At 39.3% G+C, this 22,787-nt stretch overlaps 1 protein-coding gene across 2 annotated transcripts in view; it reads left to right on the top strand.

Moving 5' to 3' along the window:
- The window catches only part of TDRD9 (tudor domain containing 9), an 86,039-nt gene that overhangs the window by 21,162 nt on the left and 42,090 nt on the right, over positions 1–22,787 (top strand). For both annotated transcript variants that reach the window (XM_039368940.1, XM_039368939.1), the window contains exons 3-9: positions 5,797–5,888; positions 6,984–7,205; positions 12,154–12,276; positions 14,971–15,051; positions 15,842–16,009; positions 18,337–18,440; positions 21,631–21,686. In XM_039368940.1, coding sequence (XP_039224874.1) covers positions 5,797–5,888; positions 6,984–7,205; positions 12,154–12,276; positions 14,971–15,051; positions 15,842–16,009; positions 18,337–18,440; positions 21,631–21,686 — 846 coding nt within the window. The remainder of the gene's footprint in view (positions 1–5,796; positions 5,889–6,983; positions 7,206–12,153; positions 12,277–14,970; positions 15,052–15,841; positions 16,010–18,336; positions 18,441–21,630; positions 21,687–22,787) is intronic.

Raw genomic sequence — 22,787 nt, 5'->3', positions numbered from 1 at the left:
GTATTTGAAGGAATGGCTCTGTTTTTTACCAATTTAAGCAGCAAGAACTGAGTATGCCAGGAATAGAGAACACCCAGTGAAGCTGGCTGGAAGGAATTTGAAAAGAGATGGAAGGAAGCACTTCTTCACATAGCCCTTATGCTAGCCCTTTGAATTCATTAATATTAGACACAGTTGTGACCATTAACTTGGATAACTTTAAAAGTAAATTGAGTAAGTTTATTTATTTATTTATTTATGAGACTTATATACCGCTTTAAGTGCAAGCACTCTCTAAGCGGTGTACACCAGTAAGCAATGTATATATATATTTACATTGCCCCCAACAATCTGGATCCTCATTTTACCTACCCCGGAAGGATGGAAGTCTGAGTCAACCTTGAGCTGGTGAGATTTGAACCGCTGACCTGCTGAACACAGTCAGCTAAAGTGGCCTGCAGTACTGCACTCTAACTGCTGCGCCACCTCGGCTCAAGTTAATGGGCAGCTATGGACAGCTATTGATCTTTATAATACTATTCCTTGGCTATTTGATTAAGATCAAGTGTAGATAACCTAAGCTTAGTTTCTTGTGTATTTGATTTGCCTCCCATCTTCTTTATACAGGAACACACAAGGTAGCATGCTCGTTCCTCCTATTTTTCTCCACAGCAACACCCTATGAAGAGAGATTGGACTGAGAGAGAGTGATTGGCCAAAACGTTACCCATTGATCTAAGATGGACTAGAATCCGGGTATACCCACTCTTAGTTCAATGTGCTTGCTTAGCCGCCCATGATCCTTGCTTAACAACAACAGGGATTGCCATTGCTAAGTGATGCAGTCATGCGACATTGCACTTTATGAACAATCATTTAGTGATGGAAATTGTCATCCCAATTGCTGCTGTAACTTGAGGACTGCCTGTAATTAACTAACACTGATCAACAAAGAGGCAGCTGCATTATGTGTCAGGTTGTAAATGTGGAATTTTCTTTAAGGACAGTGCAATGTACAGTGAATTGTAGTCATCTCAAAGAGGTGACAAGAATGTGAAATTGATTTTCTGATGAAACTTATTACTATTTTTTTGTTTCTGTAGCTTACATTAACACAACATACTGAATCACAAATCAAATAATCTTACTTTATTTTAATAAACCAGAGTTAGGAAATTATAACAAATATTTTTGGGGCCACACTTGAATGATATGTCTCAGATATGTCTCCATTTAATTAAGATAGTTAATTAATGCATTTGCTGTACTTCCAGCAACATGAATTATTTATTTATACATAGATTAAAAAAATGCATGATTCTCAATGACATTTTGCACTATAAAAAACTAGAATAATAAATTAAAAAGCAAAGAGTTGTGCATACTATGCCAAATAAAAACATTTAGTATTTTAAATAGTTTGGACCATTGGTGTTACATATAGAACTAAAGTAGATGAATTACTGATGAGTAAAGCTAGGTAAGGATCATGTGCGAATAGAATAGAAATAGGAATAGAAATAGAAATAGAATAGAATAGAATAGAAAAGAAGCTGGAAGGGATCTTGGAGGTCTTCTAGTCCAGCCTCCTGTTCAAGAAGGAGAATCTATACCATTTCAGACAAGTGACTGTATAGAAAAGGAAATAAAGTATGGCATGTCTTAAGTGGGAAATTCCAGTGATGAGTAGCAGGAAAAAGGGAAATGTTTGGCAATATTTTTTACGTCTTCTAATAGAGGGATTGGATAGGGGATGGAGCCTTATTATAATACATTTATTTATAGTGCTTGTTATAAGAGTAATGTGATGTCTTGGAAATCTTTCTTGAAGAAACTAAAGATTAAAATGTGTTTTAGCTTTAACTAGAAAGTAGATGGGAATAAAAAACTTCCTCCATTAATGTTATTCAAGGTAGTGTTTTCCTGCAGCCCTGTTTGGAACTGGATAAAAATAAATAAATTAAGTTTTCTAGTTATTAACTAACACATTTTTAGGCATCTGTCACTGAACTTCTGGGATTTTCCTAGCACCACTTGAAATACATCTCCTAGCAGCTTGAAATACCTTCTAGCTCATTTGGTCAAATTGTACAAAGCTCTTGATGTTTCCATACTGACATGTTTGAATTTGCCAGGGGGTGGATACCAGCCAGCTTTGTAATGTTGTGACAGTATATATGAGTCTTTCAGAAGCACAGCATACTTAAAAATAGCCCAATATTAATAGTAGCATTTTATTATCAACACTATAACTCTTAACAAAAGAATAGCTTATTTTTAGTTACCATACTGGAATAATAAGTTATCTTAGTTATAAAGCTCAGATATATAAACAGTTCACTTTACTTAAATTTACTGCATCCCAACCAGAGAGATAGGGTTTTGAGATTTAGAACAAGTCAGGATCTTGAGTCTGTTTTGGACCTTGGTAAAGATTCTGGCTTGTTCTAAACATCTAGCTATTTAAACAAAATGGAGATGGTTAATACAAGTTACTCTGAGACTATGTAACTTCTCTATATTTAGTGTTGGTCAGATCATATCTGAATATTTTATCAAGTTTTGAGCATTGTATTTTAGGAAGGACATTGTCAAACTGGAGCATGTCCAGATGGACCATTAGATGATAAATGGAAGAATAAGCCTAGGAGGAATCATTAGAAACATTGGGTATATTTTGGAGAAGATAATAGAGAGACATAATAGCTCTTTTTAGGTACTGGATGTCATGTGAAAGACAGGGCAGATTGGTTCAGAAGACAGGACAAAGAAAATAATGGCTTAATTTACAAAGAAATATATTTGGTTGAATATCTGGAAAATACTGGAACATAGTCCTTCAGTAACTGGTGTACTCTCTTCATTAGTGATGTTTAAATAGAGGCTAAACGAGCATTTGTTGGAGATTATGCAGTAATGGATACCTGCTTTCCTTCCAATCCTTTCAGATTCCAATCTCTCCCATAATGTGAATAAATCTCAACATCAGATGTGACTGAGAAAGTGTGAAGTCCTTCCAAACAGTTCTTGCTCTTCTCATGAGACCCTAACATGATTGACTGAATTCAGTTGCCAGGGCCTAACACACTGAAGCACAAAACAAGCATACTGGCTGGGCTTGTATAACAGAATGAGATACAAACCAGCCAACTGCATTATAAGTAGTTCTTCCTTAATCTTCATTTGTTTAGTGACCGTTCCAAGTTACGATGGTGCTGAATAAAGAGACTACTGGTTCTCAAGCTTCTGGCTGTTGTAGCCCCTCCATGATAACGTGTCCAAAATTCAGGCCTGATCTGGCCCACTCACATATATGATTGCCTTTTGCTTGCCTGCCTACCTGCTGCTGCCAGTTCCTCTTGCTGCCCCACTGTTGCACCCACTTCGTTATGTGCCACTTGTCAGAACCTTCCTTTACATGGTCTTCTTTCACATCAGTGCAGTTGGGGTTGTCTTGTGGCTAGCTAGGGCCTTCTTTTGCAAAAGAATCTTGCCACATGAAAGGAGGCCTCAGCTATGCTGGATCAAAAGAATCTTTCTAACCAGATTTTTTGGGGGTGTGCGTTTGTGCTGGCACAGCCAGGGTTATCTTTCATGGGCTAGTGAAAGAAGACAAGTGTATGAATGACAATCCTGGAGGTTGTGTGGGCATGGCTGCAGGCAGGGCTAGGCGGCAGGGGCAGTTGGCATCAGGAAGTAAGCAGGCAACCAAAATGGCAGAGATGGGGAGGGAGATTGGTGGGGAGGGTTGAATAAGAGTGAACAGCCTGTGGCTATTCTAATGCTTCTGCAGACAAAACATCCCTGTTTCTACTGTCTCTAATCAAGAACTATGCAAAGTAATTATGCAGTTGGTTTAGGAAGATCCAGATTAGGCAGAGATCCAGATTCAAAGGATATAACATAGAGTGCCATGGATGAACATCTGTGCCTTTTTCTGGAAAGTGTTATATGAATATAAACCTAAAGCACTATTTATTATTTACAATTAAAGATGAAAATAATTAGTGAAGGATGCAAATATGACAAGATTTCTGAACCTGAGACTGACCACTTGGTAGAGAACTAAAACTTTGGGAAAAATGAAAAGAATGAAAGTAAAATTTGAAAAAATTGAATGAACTACAAAATGTCATTTAGCAATAGAAAATGGTGTCTCGATGCTGTAAGTCAACATGGACTGTCTTAATTGCAAAGAATGTATTCAGGAGATAAGGAAAAGTTAAAAGAGAAAACATATAGAATGATTTTGATGAAAATAAAACGTAGTTTTAGATGTGAATGGAAAACGAAGCAAAGACCTTGCAGCAGAATGAATTGAATTACAAATAAAAATGATGAAATTATTTCTGGTGAAACTGAAGTGGAACACTAGAAGGAGAATTTTGTGATGGGAATGCTAATTTGTATGGAAATCATTTTGTATGTCAAGGAATAGTATTGAAATAAATTCTGTAAATGATAAAGTCCAAGAAAATATGATAAAAAAGTCATTAAAGATTGAAAGAACGTGGAAAGATGGTAAGGCTGCAGATATAGATAATATAACAAGAAATACCTGTATTAAAATATTAACATGGTTTGTTTATAAAGTGGCAGTGTAACTTGCTTCACATTTGTTTGGGTGCTGCACATATGCCTGACGATTGGAAAAATGTTAATATTTCCCTGATAAGAGTGAATGCAAAAAAACATAAGACGATTGATTTTGTTAAATGTTTTGGAAAGATGTTTGGCAGAATTCTGGTGTAAAGGACATAGAAGTGATGAGTAAAGAGCAGTGGAGTGGCCTAGTGGTGAAGCTGCTCACCTCTCACTTGGAAGGTTGGCAGATGTAGCAGATGTTTCTCTCCTAGGGCGCAAAGAAAAAATATCTGCTGCGAGCTTCGCATGGCATCAGGAAGGGCATCTGGCCAGTAAACGCTCAGCTCCATCCCCAGTCACCCCAACTCTACACCAAATTAAGGGACTATGGGAGTAAAAAAGAGAGTTTAGAGATGATGAGTAAAATTTGGGAAGTGCCAGCATGGTTTCATGTTGGACAGAGGGTATTCACCTTACCAAAGAACATAAGTCAAATATATGATCCCTTTGTTTATTCTTTGTACTGTGTTACTCTTAGAAGATAATAATAAGTGCCATACCAAAGAGTGTTGGACGTCAGTTAGAAATCTGTGCATTGACAAGATTTTCATCTGTCAGTTGCAATAGGCCGTACTGCTTGGATCTGCACATATACTATGCCGGTACATTATGACATATTAGGTACTTGGGAAGAACTCAATACGTATGAGGACCAAGACCTGCTAAAGAACTGGCAATTATGGCTTTACATTTTATTAACTAAGTCCGCAGAGCAAATTAAGGATAAATAACCTTACGGCTTAATGTATTGTATAAACTATAGCATCTGTTATCTTTTTAAATTCATAATTTCAGATGCTTGAAAGAAATAGCAAAATATGAATGGTGCATATGAATGAGAAGAAATTTCAATTAGATCACTGAGATACCAGTTCTTGCTTTCATTTCTTTTCATCCTTTTACATGATTCCTGCCAAAAGCAGGTTTCTGCACGTTTCTGAACGCTGAGCCAACTGTAGATCTTGTACACAGTTGAAGGAATAGTTAGATATTAAAAATTAGAAAACATGCAGTCATTCAGAAGAGATGCAAACTGTGGTTGCACGAATCTCTTGTGCTAATTTGTCTTCAGTATCTACTGATGACCTGATCTGTGGAAACTTGGATATTGTGGTCTCTGAGTACAGTATTTTGATTAACCTGCATTTCTGATCTCTTAATTTGTGTCTCCAGGAACATCTCAGCATGAATCTACTTTTGTGAGTTGCATACCAGGTGGCAATTACAAATACCCTGATTTGCCCATCTCAAGATACAAGGAAGAGGTTACCAATTTATTTTTAAATTGTAGCAAAAATTACAACTGTTACCTCTTTCTTCCACCCTGCCCATCACTTTTCTTTGATTGCTTTTGATTTTGTCCATTAATAGTTTTTGTGATCCTGAATTAACTTTATTTTTCAGTCTTTCAAGCTTGTCTGCATGGATATAAGTTATATTAGGCTAACTGGGTTTGTTGTTCACCCTATTTTGAATGGGAAATTCACTGCCTCATAAAGTAATATGGAGAGCCCAAAGTGCTGCTAAATATGCCACTTACTTTGTAAATTGAAGAGATGTATGTGGCCTGAAGTGCTTTTCTTTAGCGCTGTTAATGTGACAGTGGTAATCTTTTTTTTTTTTTGGATGATGTTGCTACAGTTATTCACACTTCAATAATGTCTGAAAGGTATTATTTAGAAGCATGGGAGTTACTATGGAAAGAGAACTGCAGTCCTTGAAGTAAGGCAGGAAAGCTATTGTCTTGTACTTGCCAGTCTTGTGTTTACTTGACTTAAACACAACTCTCTGCTCTGTGGTGCCTTTTTTTGTATATGTTTGTTTTAATGGAAAATGAATTTAACAATACAGTAAACAATCTTCTGTTGATTGTACTCCAACAATTTAAGGGATGCTTCATAAATTAAATATTCATGAACTAAAGTGTTGATTTAAAAAGATTGGAGAATAAAAATAAATTCATATATAAACAAAGATTTTATGGAATATGGCTTAAAGTGTTGGTTTTTTAAAAAAACAGTTGGGATTTAACAATATCTGCTCTTGATGTAGATGTTCTAGAGGAGAATATCTAGCAGCTGGGTCAGCAAAAAAGGAAATAAATGATAATTTAAAATAATTTTTGGGTAGGCAGCCAAATATAGTAGAAGTAGAAGAGTGAGGGCTAAAAAGTAAGACAAAGCAATTTTGGAAACTAATGGTACACCAACAAGAATTTTCTACAGAGAATATAGAAAAGAGAAATTCAGAATTTTTAAGAATGAAAGAAAGTGGTAAGGTGTAACAAAGAAGGCAGAGCTGGAAAAATATTTTAAGATTTAGGTCTCTCATTGTTTTAATACATTTTTTTTAAATTTCAGATGCTTTCATTGATAGAAAACCACTCGGTGGTAATTGTACATGGATCTACTGGTAGTGGCAAAAGCACACAACTTCCACAGTATGTGTTGGATCACTGTGTACAGCACTCTATTTATTGTAACATTGCAGTTACACAGCCCAGGAGAATTGGTGCCAGCAGCATTGCAAGATGGATTAGCAAGCAGAGATCATGGCCCTTGGGTGAACTTGTGGGCTACCAGGTAGAACAGTGTGTTACTATTCTCTGCAATGGAAATCACATCCAGGTTTTGCTTTCCCCCTCCTTTTAAAATTCATTCTCTGCTGTAAGGGAAATAATTTAATTTCTTATATAGCTTCTGGGTGTACTAAAATTAGAAATGTAGCTTTGTAGAAAAAAACAGTGGTCAAAATACAAGGTTGTATAAGTGGAACAGGAGTCTACTTACCCATTGTTCCAGCTGTAGCCTGTTTATGTCCAAATTTGGTCTAAATAGTTATCAACTCTTGGGAGGGGGTCTTGAGATTGAAGGAGTGATGAGAAATTCAATCTATATAGCCTTTTGTCAATTGAACCATCACTATTGGATTCCTAACCTTTGGTATTTTGGATGCAAGCTTATCGTTGAGGCTCCTTGGATTCTTTCTACTGATAAGTCCTATCTTTGACTCAAATATATTTTTGTAGTCTATCATTAAGATCCCCAATTTGATTACTGAGCTCAGAATTTTATATTTTCTTTGTAAAGATGTTTGTATAGTTTCTTCTGAACTTGTCTTTAATCAGACGTTTAAAATGCTGTTGTTCCAGTGTTTTATCAATGCATTATAAATAATTACTCTTAGCTGCTACTGTTTTTGACTTCAAATTGTTATAATTTAATCTTGTTTTAAATTTTCATAAGGTATTTTGGGAAATTTTCCTTTCATCTAGAGAACAGAAGTCACTAACTTAAGTACCAAAATGTCTTTGATTTTACAATACTGAAGTACATTAGTACAAATCATGTACAAATAATTGGAATTCAGGCACGAACTTAAAGGCACATAGTGGCAGCAACTTAAACATGGATAATATCAGCTGCAAATAAGGGACAATGCAACATTAATGCTCTGGCTAATTTTAATTTTTTTTTAGAAAATTGTATCACATGATAAGTTTTGTATTCTTTTATTTACTTTTAATCATTTGTGTGTGTAATATCTTAAAAATTATGAAATTATTTTAACAAGTGAGATTGCAGTACTTGCTGCAACCCATACTGTTCACTCAGGTAAATGTGGGGCTTCTATTTAATACTTCAATATTTTAGAATGCAGTGGTGAGTTTATTACACTTACAGTTTTCCTAATGATTTATAAATATGAGGGCAATTTGGAAATAAACTTCTGTTTGGTTATCAATGACAGACACTTGCAGATACAGAACTTTTATTATACACATTAGAAAACTACAACATTACATTACTTTTCAACATAATCGCCATTCAAATTGAGGCACTTATCATAATGTCTTACAAGGTTTGAAATTCCTTAGTAGTAGTCACGGCGCCAAATCTGGGCTATAGGTGGAGTGATTAAAAACATCCACCTATGGGTGGAGTGATCAAAAACTGTTTCAAAAGTTCTTGGGTGCATCTAGCAGTATGCTGGCGAGCATTAACTTGAACCAACACCACACCAGAAGTGGTGCCATAGAAAATCCCACCAAATTTGAAGATGCCAAAGATGCCTGTAGTACTGGTGACAGGGGAGTACAGGGCCCTAGTTGTAGGCTGCTGTTGCTTAATGCCAGGTCCATTGTCAACAAAGCCACTCTTGTCCGTGAACTAATATTGGACAGGGGGGCGGACCTGGCGTGTATAACCGAAACCTGGCTGGGCCCTGAGGGGGGTGTTTCCCTCTCGGAGATGTGCCCGGACGGGTTTGTGGTGCTTCATCGGCCTCGACATCAGGGCAGGGGTGGGGGAGTGGCAGTCATTGCTCGGAGGTCCCTGAGTCCTCGTGGGATTCCTGCCCCGGAGATTGTTGGGTGTGAGTCCCTCCTATTGAAGTTGGGTTCACAGGTTGAGTTGGGCTTGTTGCTGACGTACCTACCTCCCAGCTGCGTTGCAACAGCCCTGCCTGCGCTGCTGGAGTCAGTAGCCGGGTTGGCGTTGGAGTTCCCCAGACTTATGGTACTGGGGGACTTTAATCTGCCATCACTCGACGAACGCTCAGAGGCGGCGCAAGAGTTCATGGCTTCCATGGCAACCATGGACCTGACTCAGGTAATCCAGGATCCGACTCGTATGGGCGGTCACACGCTCGACCTTGTGTTTCTCTCGGGGCAATGGAGACATGATCTGGAATTAAGGGGAATAGAGACCTCTCCCTTGTCATGGACAGATCATTTCCTATTGAGGCTGGACTTCAGAGCATCACTCCCCCACCGCAGGGAGGTGGAGCCGATTGGGTGGTTCCGCCCCAGACGCCTAATGGACCCAGATCGGTTCTAGGAGGAGCTTGGGGAAATACCTGACTCCCTTGTCCACAACTCGTCCGGGTCCCTGGTTGCGGCCTGGAATGAGGCGGCGTCTGGGGCCCTGGATCGAATTGCGCCTTTGCGACCTCTCTGTGGTAGTGGTCCCCGGAGGGCGCCTTGGTTTACTGAGGAGCTCCGGGAGATGAAGCGCCAGAAGAGACGTCTAGAGCAACGTTGGAGGGCCAGTAACTCTGAATCTGACTGATCACTATTAAGAGCCTATCTTAGGACTTATTTAGTGGCGATAAGGGCGGCAAAGCGTGTTCACTTTTCCGCACTTATTGCATCTGCAGAATCTCGCCCGGCCACCTTGTTTAGGGTGACCCGCTCCCTTCTTAAAGTGGAGGAGGCGGAGGAACCCTTGCAGGGGAGAGCTGAGGAGTTTGTTCAGTTTCTTTCGGACAAAATCACTCAGATTCAGAGAGACCTGGACTCCGACTGGGCAGTGCCAGCCGAGATGCCGGGGGCTGGTCTTAGTCATGTTACCTGGAGCGAGTTTGAGCCTGTGACCCCTGATGAAGTGGACAAGGCTGTGAGGGCAATGAATGCCGCCACCTGCTTATTGGACCCGTGCCCCTCCTGGCTGGTTTCTGCCAGTAGGGAGGTGACACGAGGCTGGCTCCAGGCGATAATCAATGCCTCCTTGATGGGTCTTTCCTGCAACCTTTGAAGGAAGTGGTGGTGAGGCCCCTCCTCAAGAAGCCTTCCCTGGACCCAGCTGTTTTGAAGAACTTTCGTCCTGTCTCCAACTTCCCTTTTGTGGGGAAGGTTGTAGAGAAGGTGGTGGCGTCCCAACTCTTGCGATCCTTGGATGAAACGAATTATCTGGGCCCTTTTCAATCTGGTTTCGGGCCCGGCTACAGCACTGAGACTGGTCGCACTGACCGATGACCTCTGGCGAGCCCGGGATAGGGGTCTTTCCTCTATCCTGGTGCTTCTTGACCTCTCAGCGGCTTTCGATACCATCGACCATGGTATCCTTCTGCGTTGTCTCGGAGAAGTGGGGGTGGGCGGCACGGTATTGCGGTGGTTCTCCTACTACCTCTCTGACAGGTTGCAGTCGATGTTGGTGGGTGGACAGAGATCGACCCCTAGGCGCCTCGATTATGGGGTGCCTCAGGGCTCGGTCCTGTCCCCCTCCTTTTTAACATCTACATGAAACCGCTGGGTGAGATCATTTGGCGACACGGGGTGAGGTATCATCAGTATGCGGATGATACCCAATTGTATATCTCCACCCCGTGTCCTTTCAGTGAAGCAGTCGACGTGATGTGCCGGTGCCTGGAAGATGTGAGGGTCTGGATGGGGGTGAACAGGCTTAGACTCAACCCTGACAAGACCGAGTGGCTCTGGGTCTTGCCCCCCAAGGGTCATCCTGATGGTCCATCATTAGCCCGGGGGAGGGTAAATTTACCTCCCTCAGTGCAGGCACGCAACTTGGATGTCCTCCTGGACTCACAGCTAAATTTGGAACAACATCTATCGGCTGTGGCCAGGGGGACCTTTGCCCAGGTTCGCCTGGTGCACCAGTTGCGGCCTTATTTGGACCGGGAGGATCTACTCACGGTCACTCATGCCCTTGTCACCTCAAGACTGGATTACTGTAATGCGCTCTACATGGGGCTTGAAGAGCGTTCAGAGGCTGCAGTTGGTTCAGAATGCAGCCGCGAGAGCGATTGTGGGTGCACAAAGGTACACCCTCGTGTCACCTATCCTCCGTGAGCTGCACTGGCTTCCTGTGGGTCTCCGGATGCAATTCAAGGTGTTGGTTATCACCTTTAAAGCCCTTCATGGCTTAGGACCAGGTTACTTACAGGACCGCATACTGCCGCATAGTTCCCAGAGACCGGTGAGGGCCCACAGATTGGGCCTCCTTCAGGTCCCGTCGGCCAGACAATGTCGGCTGGTGGGCCCTCAGGGAAGGGCCTTTTCTGTGGTGGCTCTGACCTGGTGGAATCAACTTCCCCCCGAGATTTGAACTACTCCCACCTTGCCAGCCTTTAAGAAAGCCATTAAAACTCTCCTGTTCCGGCAGGTCTGGGGTTGATGTCCCCGGGGGGGGGGCGGGATACGACAGGACACGCTGTATGAATGCACTTATTTTATTGTTTTATTATTATATTTATTGTTTTAATTTTGTATGCCGCCCCGAGTCCCTAGGGATTGGGCGGCATATAAATTTTATTAATAAAAAAAAATTAAAAAAAATAATATGTCAAAGGAGTACTGCTAGAACCATGGAGCGTGGTTCAACCATCAATTCAGAAGTCTACTGTGAAATGTTACGAAAACTCAGACAAGTCATCCATAATAAGCGTTGGGGCATTCTGACTTCTGGTATGGTGTTGGTTCATGATAATGCTCGCCCGCACATTGCTAGATGCACCCAAGAACTTTTGAAGCAATTCTGTTGGAATGTTTTTGATTACCTGCCCATACCTCAGATTTGGTACCAGCAAGAACTACCAAGGGATTTCAAACCTTGTAAGACAAGTGCCTCAATTTGAATGGCAGTTACGTTGAAAAGTAATGTAATGTTATAGTTTTCTAATGTGTATAATAAAAGTTCTATATCTGTGAGTGTCTATCATTGATAACCAAACAGCAGTTTATTTCCAAATTGCCCTCCTAAATGCAACATGTGCTGTATCTTTCCAATATTCCAGGTTGGTTTAGAAAAAGTTGCAACACAGAATACAAAGCTGATTTATATGACAACTGGTATCCTCCTGCAGAAAGTAGTTGGAGCCAAAAGTCTTTTGGAGTTTACCCATATCTTCATAGATGAAGTAAGTTGGAGTTAGTTAGTTAGTTAGAATTTTATTGGCCAGAAAGTGAACCTTAAAGTATGTATGCTAAAAGGATATTTTAAATAAAGATGCATTAGAACAGTGGTTCTCAACCTGTGGGTCGGGACCCCATTTGGGGTCGAACGACCATTTCACTGGGGTCGCCAAACAACACAGTCCGCCATTTTTTCCCCCTTTTCCTTAGCTGTGCTACTCCCTTTTATTCTATTGGCTTTGGAAAGCCAACAGATAGACTCTGTTGAATAGAGTCTAATTCTATTGGCTTTCAAAAGCCAATAGGAATTGTCCAGGCTGTCTCTGCCCTGATGAGTCCGCCAAAAGTCCCATTCTACAAACGGTGCTGCACCAGTTGAGTAGTCCTCGACTTACGACCGGTTGAGTAGTCCTCGACTTACGACCGGTTGGGGGTCGCGGCATTAAAAAGGTTGAGAACCACTGCATTAGAATGTTTTAATTTTAGAAATGTTTTTAAAGAAAAGCTTAGTGTTTTAAAATGGGTGAAAAAATATTTTTCCCTTTAAGGTCAAACAATTTGAAAGAATACAGTGATTTTTTTAAAAATATAAATGATAGTTTATAAAGATTATTAAGTGCAAATAGAAATACATATTATTTCAACAGCAAGGAAGATAAAGCCGTAATGGTTACATTGGTTGTTCTATTCAAAGAGGAGAATATATTTATGTTTGAATATCACTTCTGGATTTTGTGCTTGTGATAAAAAATGAAACTGACTGGTTTTGCTGATTAGATAGATTGTTGTTATAATAATTGCTAGTTATATATTAATATGTAAAAGTAAAAAGGTGAGGTTCTAATGTTGTTATATTGTGCTAAAAAGAGTTGGAAGTCAACGCCTTTTTCTTCCTTCCTCATATTTCTTTCCCCCTTTCCTATTTTTATTTTTCTTTGTATTTTATACATTAATAAAACAATAAAAATTATATATAGATGAGGTAAGTCGGACAAAGGTAGAACATTACTTTAGAACTGGCCTGTTTATGTTGAACACTTCTGGTTTCTTTGGATTACACATATGTAAAATTACATTCAGTCTGTTTTTATCACAGATCATTTTTATGGATGTTTTTATGGATGATATACAATACCGTATATAACATTTGCTTAAACAGTAAAAGTATTAATGTATTAATGTCTATATGGATTCTCAGTCATCCAGGTTATGGTGCTTTTTCAAAAGGCAACTGAACTTTGTTTTTCCTTGAAGATGTTTTGCTTCTCATCCTAGAACTAAAGAAGCTTCTTGGATGCGAAGCGAAATGCCTTTAAGGAAAAACAAAGAAAGTCCAGTTGCCTTTTGAAAAAGCACCTTTGGACTCTAATGCATTAGGAATAAGTTCCTATTTTTTTTGGAATATGGCTAGTCCTTGACCACAGTTAGGACCAGAATTTTGGTCATAAGTGATGCATCACATTAACTGCATATTTACTTCAATTGTTAAGCAAATCACTGCAGTTGTTTAATGAATCACGCTATCATTAAGTAAATTCGATTTCCCCAATTCTGCTTGTCAGAAGCTGTCTGGAAAGGTTGCAAATCATGGTCACGTGACACAAGATACTGCAACCATCATAAGTAGTTGCTAAATGCTTGAATTGCGAGTGTGTGACAGTAGAGACATAACAATCATAACTTCAAGGGCAGGTTGTAATGTTTTTTTCTGTCATAACTTTGAACTGTTATTAAATGAACAATCATAAGTTGAGAATTAACTGTATACATGGGTCTTTTAATTTTCTCAAGGTGAGATGTATGTCTGGCATCTTTGGGCAGTTCTCAAGATACATGGTTTATAATGGCCCTGAACCCAGGGTTTTTTTTTTTTTTTTGTAAATAATCCTGTTTTAGTATTCCACTTGAACAGTTGAGCCTGGCTGTTTGACTTTTCCAAAGTACCCTAAAGTAATTACAGTGCTAAATTTAGTGGCTAGATGAAGCATCCTGACAGTTTTTGGAGTATTGGTAATGTTGCCCTTTTCTATCAAATTAAGTCTCTATCGCGTTTATTTTTTAACAAATATATTAATAATATTGCATAGTATAAAGGACAAGTAAGCGTAGGCTTTCTTGGCCTTGATCACCATTAATCACAGTGACTGAATCCAGCATTTCAACACAATTGTCATTGGAATATATGGGACCAATTAAGTTTGGATATGGATAAATTAGCTCAGCAGGGAGTGACTTATCTCAAGAGCAGAGGACAGTCATCTTGTATAAGTCTAGTCTGAAAAGAAGAGTGTATAGCCGGGACAAAATCTGTTTGATTTAGTTAGAATTACATTAATATTTGTTATAATAAAATTTATAAAACTACTCATTAATCACGTATTTTATATCCCCTCCAAAAATTCAAAATTAAAATTTGGTAACCATTGTTGGAAGTTTTTAGGACCGTATTCAAACTTTTGAAAATAGTACAGTACCCCTGAGGCCTCAGGACATACATGTCTGATTTAGCTTTTTCGATTGTAATTCTCTAATTTAGGTCATTAATTGTATCTCAGCAAAGCTCTTTCACTGTGTACTTTCCTCTTTTATAAAGCTATTGAGAGCCTGCTGTTTTCTAGTGGTTCATCTCAGAATCCATGTGCATCTATAGTAAACTCATTCCAAGTGGAGCTATCTCATTTTTTAATATTATGTTTTAGATACATGAACGTACCGAAGACATGGATCTCTTGCTGTTGGTGATCCGTAAACTGCTCCACACAAATTCACGGTTTGTGAAGGTAACGGAGAATTTCCAGGATTATTCAGTAATGCAGTGATATTCTACCACAGCTCAATGGGAAAAGTTCCTAAGTTTCTGTTGTTATTAACATTTACCAATAGGATGTAGGCAGCTGTTTGTAGAAAGTCTTCATTGCTTTTGATCATGTACGTAAATACTTTCATTATTTTTCTCATTCACAAACACTAATGCTGTTGGTCCTCACTTAACAACCAGTCGCTTAGCAATTGTTCAAAGTTACTATGGACCCCCAAAAAGATACAACCCAGATTCAAGATTCTGATGTCACACACCTTTTCTCGGTCACATGATTGCATTTTTGGTGCTCTGCAACCAGCCCACATTTGTAGCTGTTTACAGTGTCCTGTGTTCATATGACTATGATTTACAATGGGGTTTTTTTGGGGGGGGGGCTGGAAATTGGCATTTACTTTTGGTTTCCGGCAAAAAACTCCACCCAAATGCCCATTGTGAACAATGGGTTTGCTTAACAATCACAGTGTTCATTTAATAATCATGGCATTTATTAACAACAGGAACAAGAAATAATGTAAAATCAATCACATGATGACCAGCTGAACAACCAGTGTGACCTTCAACTGGCACAATTATGGTCATAAGTCAAGGACATTTAAAACTAAGAGTTACAGCCAAATTTATTCTGAAGCAATCCCTGTATATGGGATTCTAACTTTTTGCCCAAGAGAGAAATATGTTCTGGGCAATCAATGTTTGCTGATGCCTGGCCTGAACCTTCTAAATGCCTTTGTATGCTGTTGTTTTTTAAGGTGATTCTGATGTCTGCAACTATTGACTGTCAAGAGTTTGCCAACTATTTTGCACTACCAGTTCGCAACAAATTGTATCCAGCCTACGTATTTCAAGTGGAAGGAAAACCTCATGCAATTGACGAATATTACCTGGATGATCTGAAGCCCATCCTTAGTTATATTAAGGTATGGAATAACTGACTTTGATTTATCTGTCACTGGGTATCTAGAAGGAGGAGCCCTGCTGGTGCAGTGCTTAGAATCCAGTATTACAGGCAAACTTTCTGTAGCCTGGAATTTGATCCTGATGGGACTCAAAGTTGACTCAGCCTTCCATCCTTCTGAGGTCAGTAAAATGAGGACCTAGATTGTTGGGGGCAATATGCTGCCAATGTAAACTGCCCAGAGAATGCTGTAAAGAACTATCAGATGGTGTATAAATTTAAGTGATATTACTATTTCTATCTAAAATATTTTGATGGCAGAGATGATTGAAATAGAGAATTTTCCAATCAGTTTGAAATTATTATTATTATTAGTGCATGGCTTTGTTACATTAGCCAGGAGACCACAATGCAAGATGCCAAAGTAGTAGTTTTGGCTTGCCAAGATGCCAACACTTGCATGCTTCCCAGGATGCGCCACAGGAGGGCTAACTGTTCTTGCACCAGAGAGAAAGACAAGGGGCTCTTCCTGCAGTTTCACCCAAGGACCATTTCTTTCCCAGAGCTGCCTGGCAAATAGGCACTGCAACTGGGAAGGTTCAGAACCATCAGGAATCTGACTGCCTGCACAGAGCATGAACTGGTTTCCCCATCAAAATGGGACCAGTCTATCTATTTGCATAGAACAGACAGAAGCTGAGGCAAGGGAGAGAAGCTCACCCTGCCACATAGTGCTAGGACTTGAACTGCCAGAACAAAGAACATCTCCAGTGTAATTAAGTGTCATTAGGTCACTGAGCCACTGCACCTCCATACTCGTTTTAAATCTAATGAGATTCCATACTATCAGTACCTGAGCTCATACACTTGCTATGTATCATGCACTATTTCAACCAGGTTTTTTTTTTAAACAAACTATAGCAATTTAAGTTGAAAAAAAATCTGAATTCATTGAGCAAGATAAGCTGGTTACAAGTCAATGGCTAATTTTTAAACTCTACTATAGAGGTTCATCTAGTAAGATGCAGTTGAAATGGTAAATCACACCAGATAATTGATTAATAGTTATAAGCTTATGTGTTAGGAATTACAGGAGACATTGGGAGATGATGATGATCAACTCTTTGCTCTAGGCAGAGAGAATAGGCTTGCAGGAACATTAAAAGAATAGAAACTCTTTGATAGGGTTTTGTCAATTATGTGTCAGCTTCAATGGATAGTGTCAGGAAGGAAGATTTAATAGTATCTGACATTTGTAAAAGATTGCTGGTGATGGGTTGACAACTGTAAAAATAACCAGGATGTTCACTGGATGACCTTTTACTGTTGGGTTAGATCTATCAAATGTGCAGTTGCCTCAAGGGTAGATTAACTGGCATTCTCTAGCCCTGGCATCCTAGTGAATGGGGGAGGAGTTATTTTGGGTTCCCTGTTTACTTTTTCTTTTGATTATGTGACTTTAATCCTCATAATGTTTTTTTATCTTGTTACTGTAGTATTTCTCCTCTTTTCCCCCTCCCCATACTGATTAGTTTCCTTAGTAGTGACCTTTTCTTTGCTTAACTAAGAATGACAACTGGGATGCTATAGATCAGTGTTTCTCAACCTTGACAATTTTAAGGCATGTGGACTTGCTGGCTGTGGAATTCTGGGAGTTGAAGTCCACATGCCTTAAAATTGTCAAGGTTGAGAAACACTGCTATAGATGATGGTTTGCTGTACAGCTCCAATGCAATTTTAAAGGAGGTTTGCTTGGAAAAGAAGGCTTTGCATTTCAACTTAATTAAATGATGGTTTTGCAATTCTAAAAAATAAAAATCAAATCACAGCAGAACAGGCAGAATGAATTCAGAAAACCTGGAGCTAAGGACAATTGATTATATAAATGTGCTCATGGCCTTGAGTCTGTGAAAAGAACAGTGCAAAAAGCAAGTTGTGTTGCTATAGTTAACAGAACTAAAACAAGCTTTAAAGTAGCATACACCTTTTAACTGCATCCTTTATTCCAGCAAGACTACTAGAGATGAAATCTCTAGTTTATTTATGCAAAATAAACCCATTTGATGTATTGTGGCAAACTCCTTAATGGGGCAAAAGCGTATCACATGAAGGGGCCCTTAGAAATTATTCTGTATGCTTCTTCACCAATCTGCTATATTCCGGATGGGAAAATATTAACAAATCAGTTGTAACATCTTATTCTTCTCTGTCCTCAGCCAAATTCTTTCAGAGTTTGTCTTTATTTGCTCTCTGCATATCTGTTTCTGTTCCATTGCCTGCAGTGAAAGAATGGTTTATGTAGAGGAAGAATGCCAGTAATGATTTTACTCACCTCCTTTTTCTCCCTAGATTCCTCCTCAAATTATTGAGGACCCATTGATACACTCAGAAATGTACAAGGCTGCAGTTGCTCTAATACAGTGGTTTGATGAACTGGAGACAAAGGAAAATGGGTAAGGTATTTTCTTCTTCATAGTTTCTATGAAGTGGACTGATTCTATCCAACAAGTCTTAGACTGTTGTACAATGTTGCAGAGAGTGGACAGAAGTATCCCTGAATTTTGTTTTAATGTATTTGTCAAGCCTCTGTGGGCTCGACACTGACGGGAGGGGAGAGGGGGACAAGGACAGTGCCTGGGGGCATCCAGATACAGCGGAGGAGGCCAGCGACAAAACCAACGGCGACAGCCCTTCCCTCCCCCAGTACCTGGACCATTGAAGGGGAACCTGGCAGACCATGGCGGCGTGGCTGTCGGCTCCGCGGTCGTCCCCCCGAACAACTGACTGACTCCATGGCTGGCCCACCGAACAGCTGTTTGGTGCAGTGAAGCTACATGGAGCCAGGAGCCCGCAGTGCGTCCTGCCTGGCTGCTCTTACCAATTCACACACTGGATGCTGGTTAGGTGGGTGGGGGTGGGGCCCAGTTGGGAAATGCATATGTAAGGCACTGGGAAGCGATTGCTCCCAGCGCTGTGTTTGCTGTTTCTGTGACTAAACGCATGCCAGAACATTCTGTGATTAAAGCCAGCCACCTGTGAACTCAACCGCTTGTTTCTTGTTGGAGCCAGGGGTGTGGCAAGGACTTCTGACAGTATTGTTATTAGGTGTCAAGAAGAAAAATTGTAGCTTGGTTTCTTGATGGGTTGGTTATTTAAAGTAATACGTCTTTGGCTTAAGAGCATTCTTTTCACAACAGGAGATGGCAGCTATTAAAGAGTTATCACACATGGTTTGCTTTTTAATTACTTCTTAAAAATCAACATATCCTGCCTATATTGATACCTGGAGACTGGCTCAGATTAGATCAGGGGTGTCAAACTTGCAACGTCACGTGACGACTTTTTTTCCAGTGCCGGCAATGGGGAGGGCATGGTTTCAGCATGACACATGTGGCCTGCGGGCCGGCAGTTTGACACCCCTGGATTAGATCATTGCTACCTGTATGAAGGAGTTCTCTGGTTTAATTTTGTGTGATGTAGTATTAAAATCTGTGATGGGGAAAAAAAATCCTTGTTGATCTTGGCTGCTTCATGAGAGCATCATGAAGACATTATCAATATCACTTGGACTTTGTGAGGCTATTGTGGAAGTTGTAGATAATTCTGTTTTGAAATCATTTACTGATTTTGAATATTTCTATTCCTTTCCCTTTTGAAAGTAACCTTTATAAAGGGATAGCATATTCATCTCTCGCCACCATAACTGACATAATTATGTATTATTACTATGCTAAAATAGACATTGTCAACTCTAATTAAAACATGCTGGAGACATTAGTGAAAACATTGCCAAGAGATGTTTAATTTTATTTTCTTTACTTCCTATACTTTTTTTCAGAATTATGCAGAATTTTGCTCAGATTAACCAGTGTTTACATATTATATTTTCTTAAAACATGTTCAAAATATTCTCAGTAACAACTATGAGTTGCCAAGGAATATTGAATGAGGAGGTTGCTTTGTTAGCTGCAGGCAAGATGTATAAAATGATTCCGTTTTGTAAACAACTGAAGTGCTTGAAGGAGAAATAGGAAGGAAAGCACTGCATCTGATTTTGTTCAGTTTATCTGGTTTTAATACTTAAAAATCAAAAGTATGTTCTGAGTGCAAAATAGATTTAAAGCAATTTAGTAAGTATTTTGAAGCTTAGCACTTAGGAAGTGGAGAAATGTAAACTATAATATGTATTTTTAATCAGGACTTTTTGTACTTTAACTTGTATACAACTGAGATTTTAGTAGTGTTAATAAGGTTTGCAGTCAAGTGTAATTTTTAAAAAGATAAGTTTGGTACAGTGTTTTTTAAAAACCTCATTAACTATATTGCACTGCAGCAAGAAAATAATTTTTTGAACAGATAATTACTCCATATCATGAAAATACAAGACCTTTTTCAAATAAATACAATAAGTCTTCCCTGAATCATCCTCCTATCTCTGTTGGGTCTCTGACTTACTTTATCAAAATAAAATGCTTATTACAACACCTTTAATTAATCCCAATACTTAAAACCTTGTTTTTTGTTGATAGTCTCATTCCTACAAGGAAGTTATATGAAAACGAACCAAATTTGGATTATATGTGGTATTATAGAAAATAACCTCATGCTAAGTTAGACCATTTGCTCATTTAGCTAAATCTTATGCTGTATGCTCATGTCCTCCACATGAATGAGGCCACCTTTTTGTTCTAGCTTTCTTTGTTCTTGTGGGGCTCACAGAGATTCAGTTTGGGTTCACATATCAAGACATGGACAGTGTTTTACTTCAGAAAATCAAGAAATAAGTCCTAGCAAGAAAAGATATTGTTCAGTGGTGTTAGCTTGATGGTGAGGGTTTCATGATTGCAATAGGGAATAAGTTCAATAAAATTCACAGGAAGGCGTTTGGAAGTTATTAAAATAAGGCTCAAAGTACAGTGCCGTTAATTTATTAGCTTGCTGTTCTGGTAACTGCAGTGGATTACCATGTAAAAATGTGCACATTTCACAAAATGATTATGAACATTTAAACCAATGGTTCCCAACCTTTTCTGTACCCCACACCCCTAGAACACTTCTGATATATTTTTGCACCCCTTACAAAAGTTCCAAATGAATTATGCATATACACTATAATTTTGAAACTTCTAAACCCAAGTTTTCACATGCCCTGGAACACCCCTGGTTGGGAACCCCTGATTTAAACCATTTGAACTCAAAATACACAGGGAAATCATGGTTCCTAATAACTCATCCGTGTTTTTTTTTTAAGGAACCATCAGTCTCTTGTTTTAAGACGAAGATCATAGATAGAAGAATGCTTAATATATATGAAGAATGTTGCTTAGTGGATAGCCTGTTTAAAAAAAATCAGGTTGCATATTATGAAACACAACATGGCAAGCCATTATAGAAAATGCTCATTTAGATGTAATCTGAGTTCTTCTATTCCTCAGGCTGGGCTAGGCAATCAAATGTCCCTACGGATGATTCCCCACTCTGCCTGCTTTTATTTTTAAAAATTATTTTAATTTACAAAAATGTTAAATGAGATGTTGACATGCTGTAAAGCAAAATATCAGCTTCTAATTTCATCTTCTGGTCTTCTGAGAAAATAATATTTGCTTTAATGTAAACTAAGGCAAAAACTGTTTCTAATATTAGGGATCGTAATTTGGAGTTTGTGTCAGAACGTGGCAGTGTGCTAGTATTTTTACCAGGTGAGTTTCATTTTGTGTTATTTTTTAATACAGTAAGAACTTGTTTTTTAACTGGCGAAAAATGTCAGCCTTTCCTTTTGCAAATTATGTCATCTGATTCCCAGAAACTCTGGGCAATTAACAAATTGTTAAACTATTTAAAAAAAGGGAAAGAAAACAAAACGGAATAAAGATGTCACATACAGCAAATCCATATGGGAATAAAGAAAATGAAGAAAAGGGGGCTTCAATCAAACTTGCCAAATGCTTAGGCTAAGAGCCATGTCTTCAGGGTCCTTCAAGGCATTAACAGGATTGTTTAAATCTACCATCATTCCAGATGGTAGGCGCTGCTACAGAGAAGGTACACTTCTGGATTCCTGCCATATGGCATTCTTTAAGTGAAGGAATCCGGAATGTGCCAACCCTGCCAAATTGGATCGACTGGGCACTATGGGAGACAGATGGTCCCTTAATTAACCAGGCTCTATGCCATGTAAGGTTTTATAGGTAGAGACCAGCACCTCGAATCACACCTGGAAGCAAACTGGCAACCGGTTGATGAAGCAGAGGCCTACCCATCACTGTGGGTGCTTCTATATACTGGATCAGTTAAAGCTCCTGGGTGGTTTTCAGGGGTAACCCTCTATGGAAGACATTGCAGTAGTCAAGCCAAGTCAAGCAGGTATTGGGCTGAACTCTTTTCCTGTGGCCACTCTGAAAGGCGTGTAGCCGGTGCTGCTGTGCACAGAATTATTGTACGCCACCTCCGCAAAAGGGAGGAGGTGGGTCCAGTTCATCTGCCGGTAAGAAACTTAGCATATTGCTCCACCATTTTGTTAGCGGATTCTGCAGCCCCATTTGTGGCCGGATGAAAAGCAGATGATAAACCTTGAGATGATCCAATTAATTTAAGGAAACTTCTCCAAAACTTCGCTGTGAACTGCACCCCCCTGTCTGAGATTATTTGCTTAGGGGTGCCATGCAGCTGTAGATATGTTTCAGGAACAATTTGGTCAGTCGTTGGGCAGATGGGAGTCCTTTGCAGGCGATGAAATGAGCCTGTTTTGAAAACAGGTCTATCACAGTCCAGATGACCGTATTTCCTCCACTTTCAGGTAG

Source organism: Crotalus tigris, unplaced genomic scaffold (genome assembly GCF_016545835.1).
Source record: "Crotalus tigris isolate CLP2741 ecotype Arizona unplaced genomic scaffold, ASM1654583v1 scf7180000020955.813331, whole genome shotgun sequence".
Classification (NCBI taxonomy): domain Eukaryota; kingdom Metazoa; phylum Chordata; class Lepidosauria; order Squamata; family Viperidae; genus Crotalus; species Crotalus tigris.
This window is presented reverse-complemented; position numbering and strand designations above follow the sequence as displayed.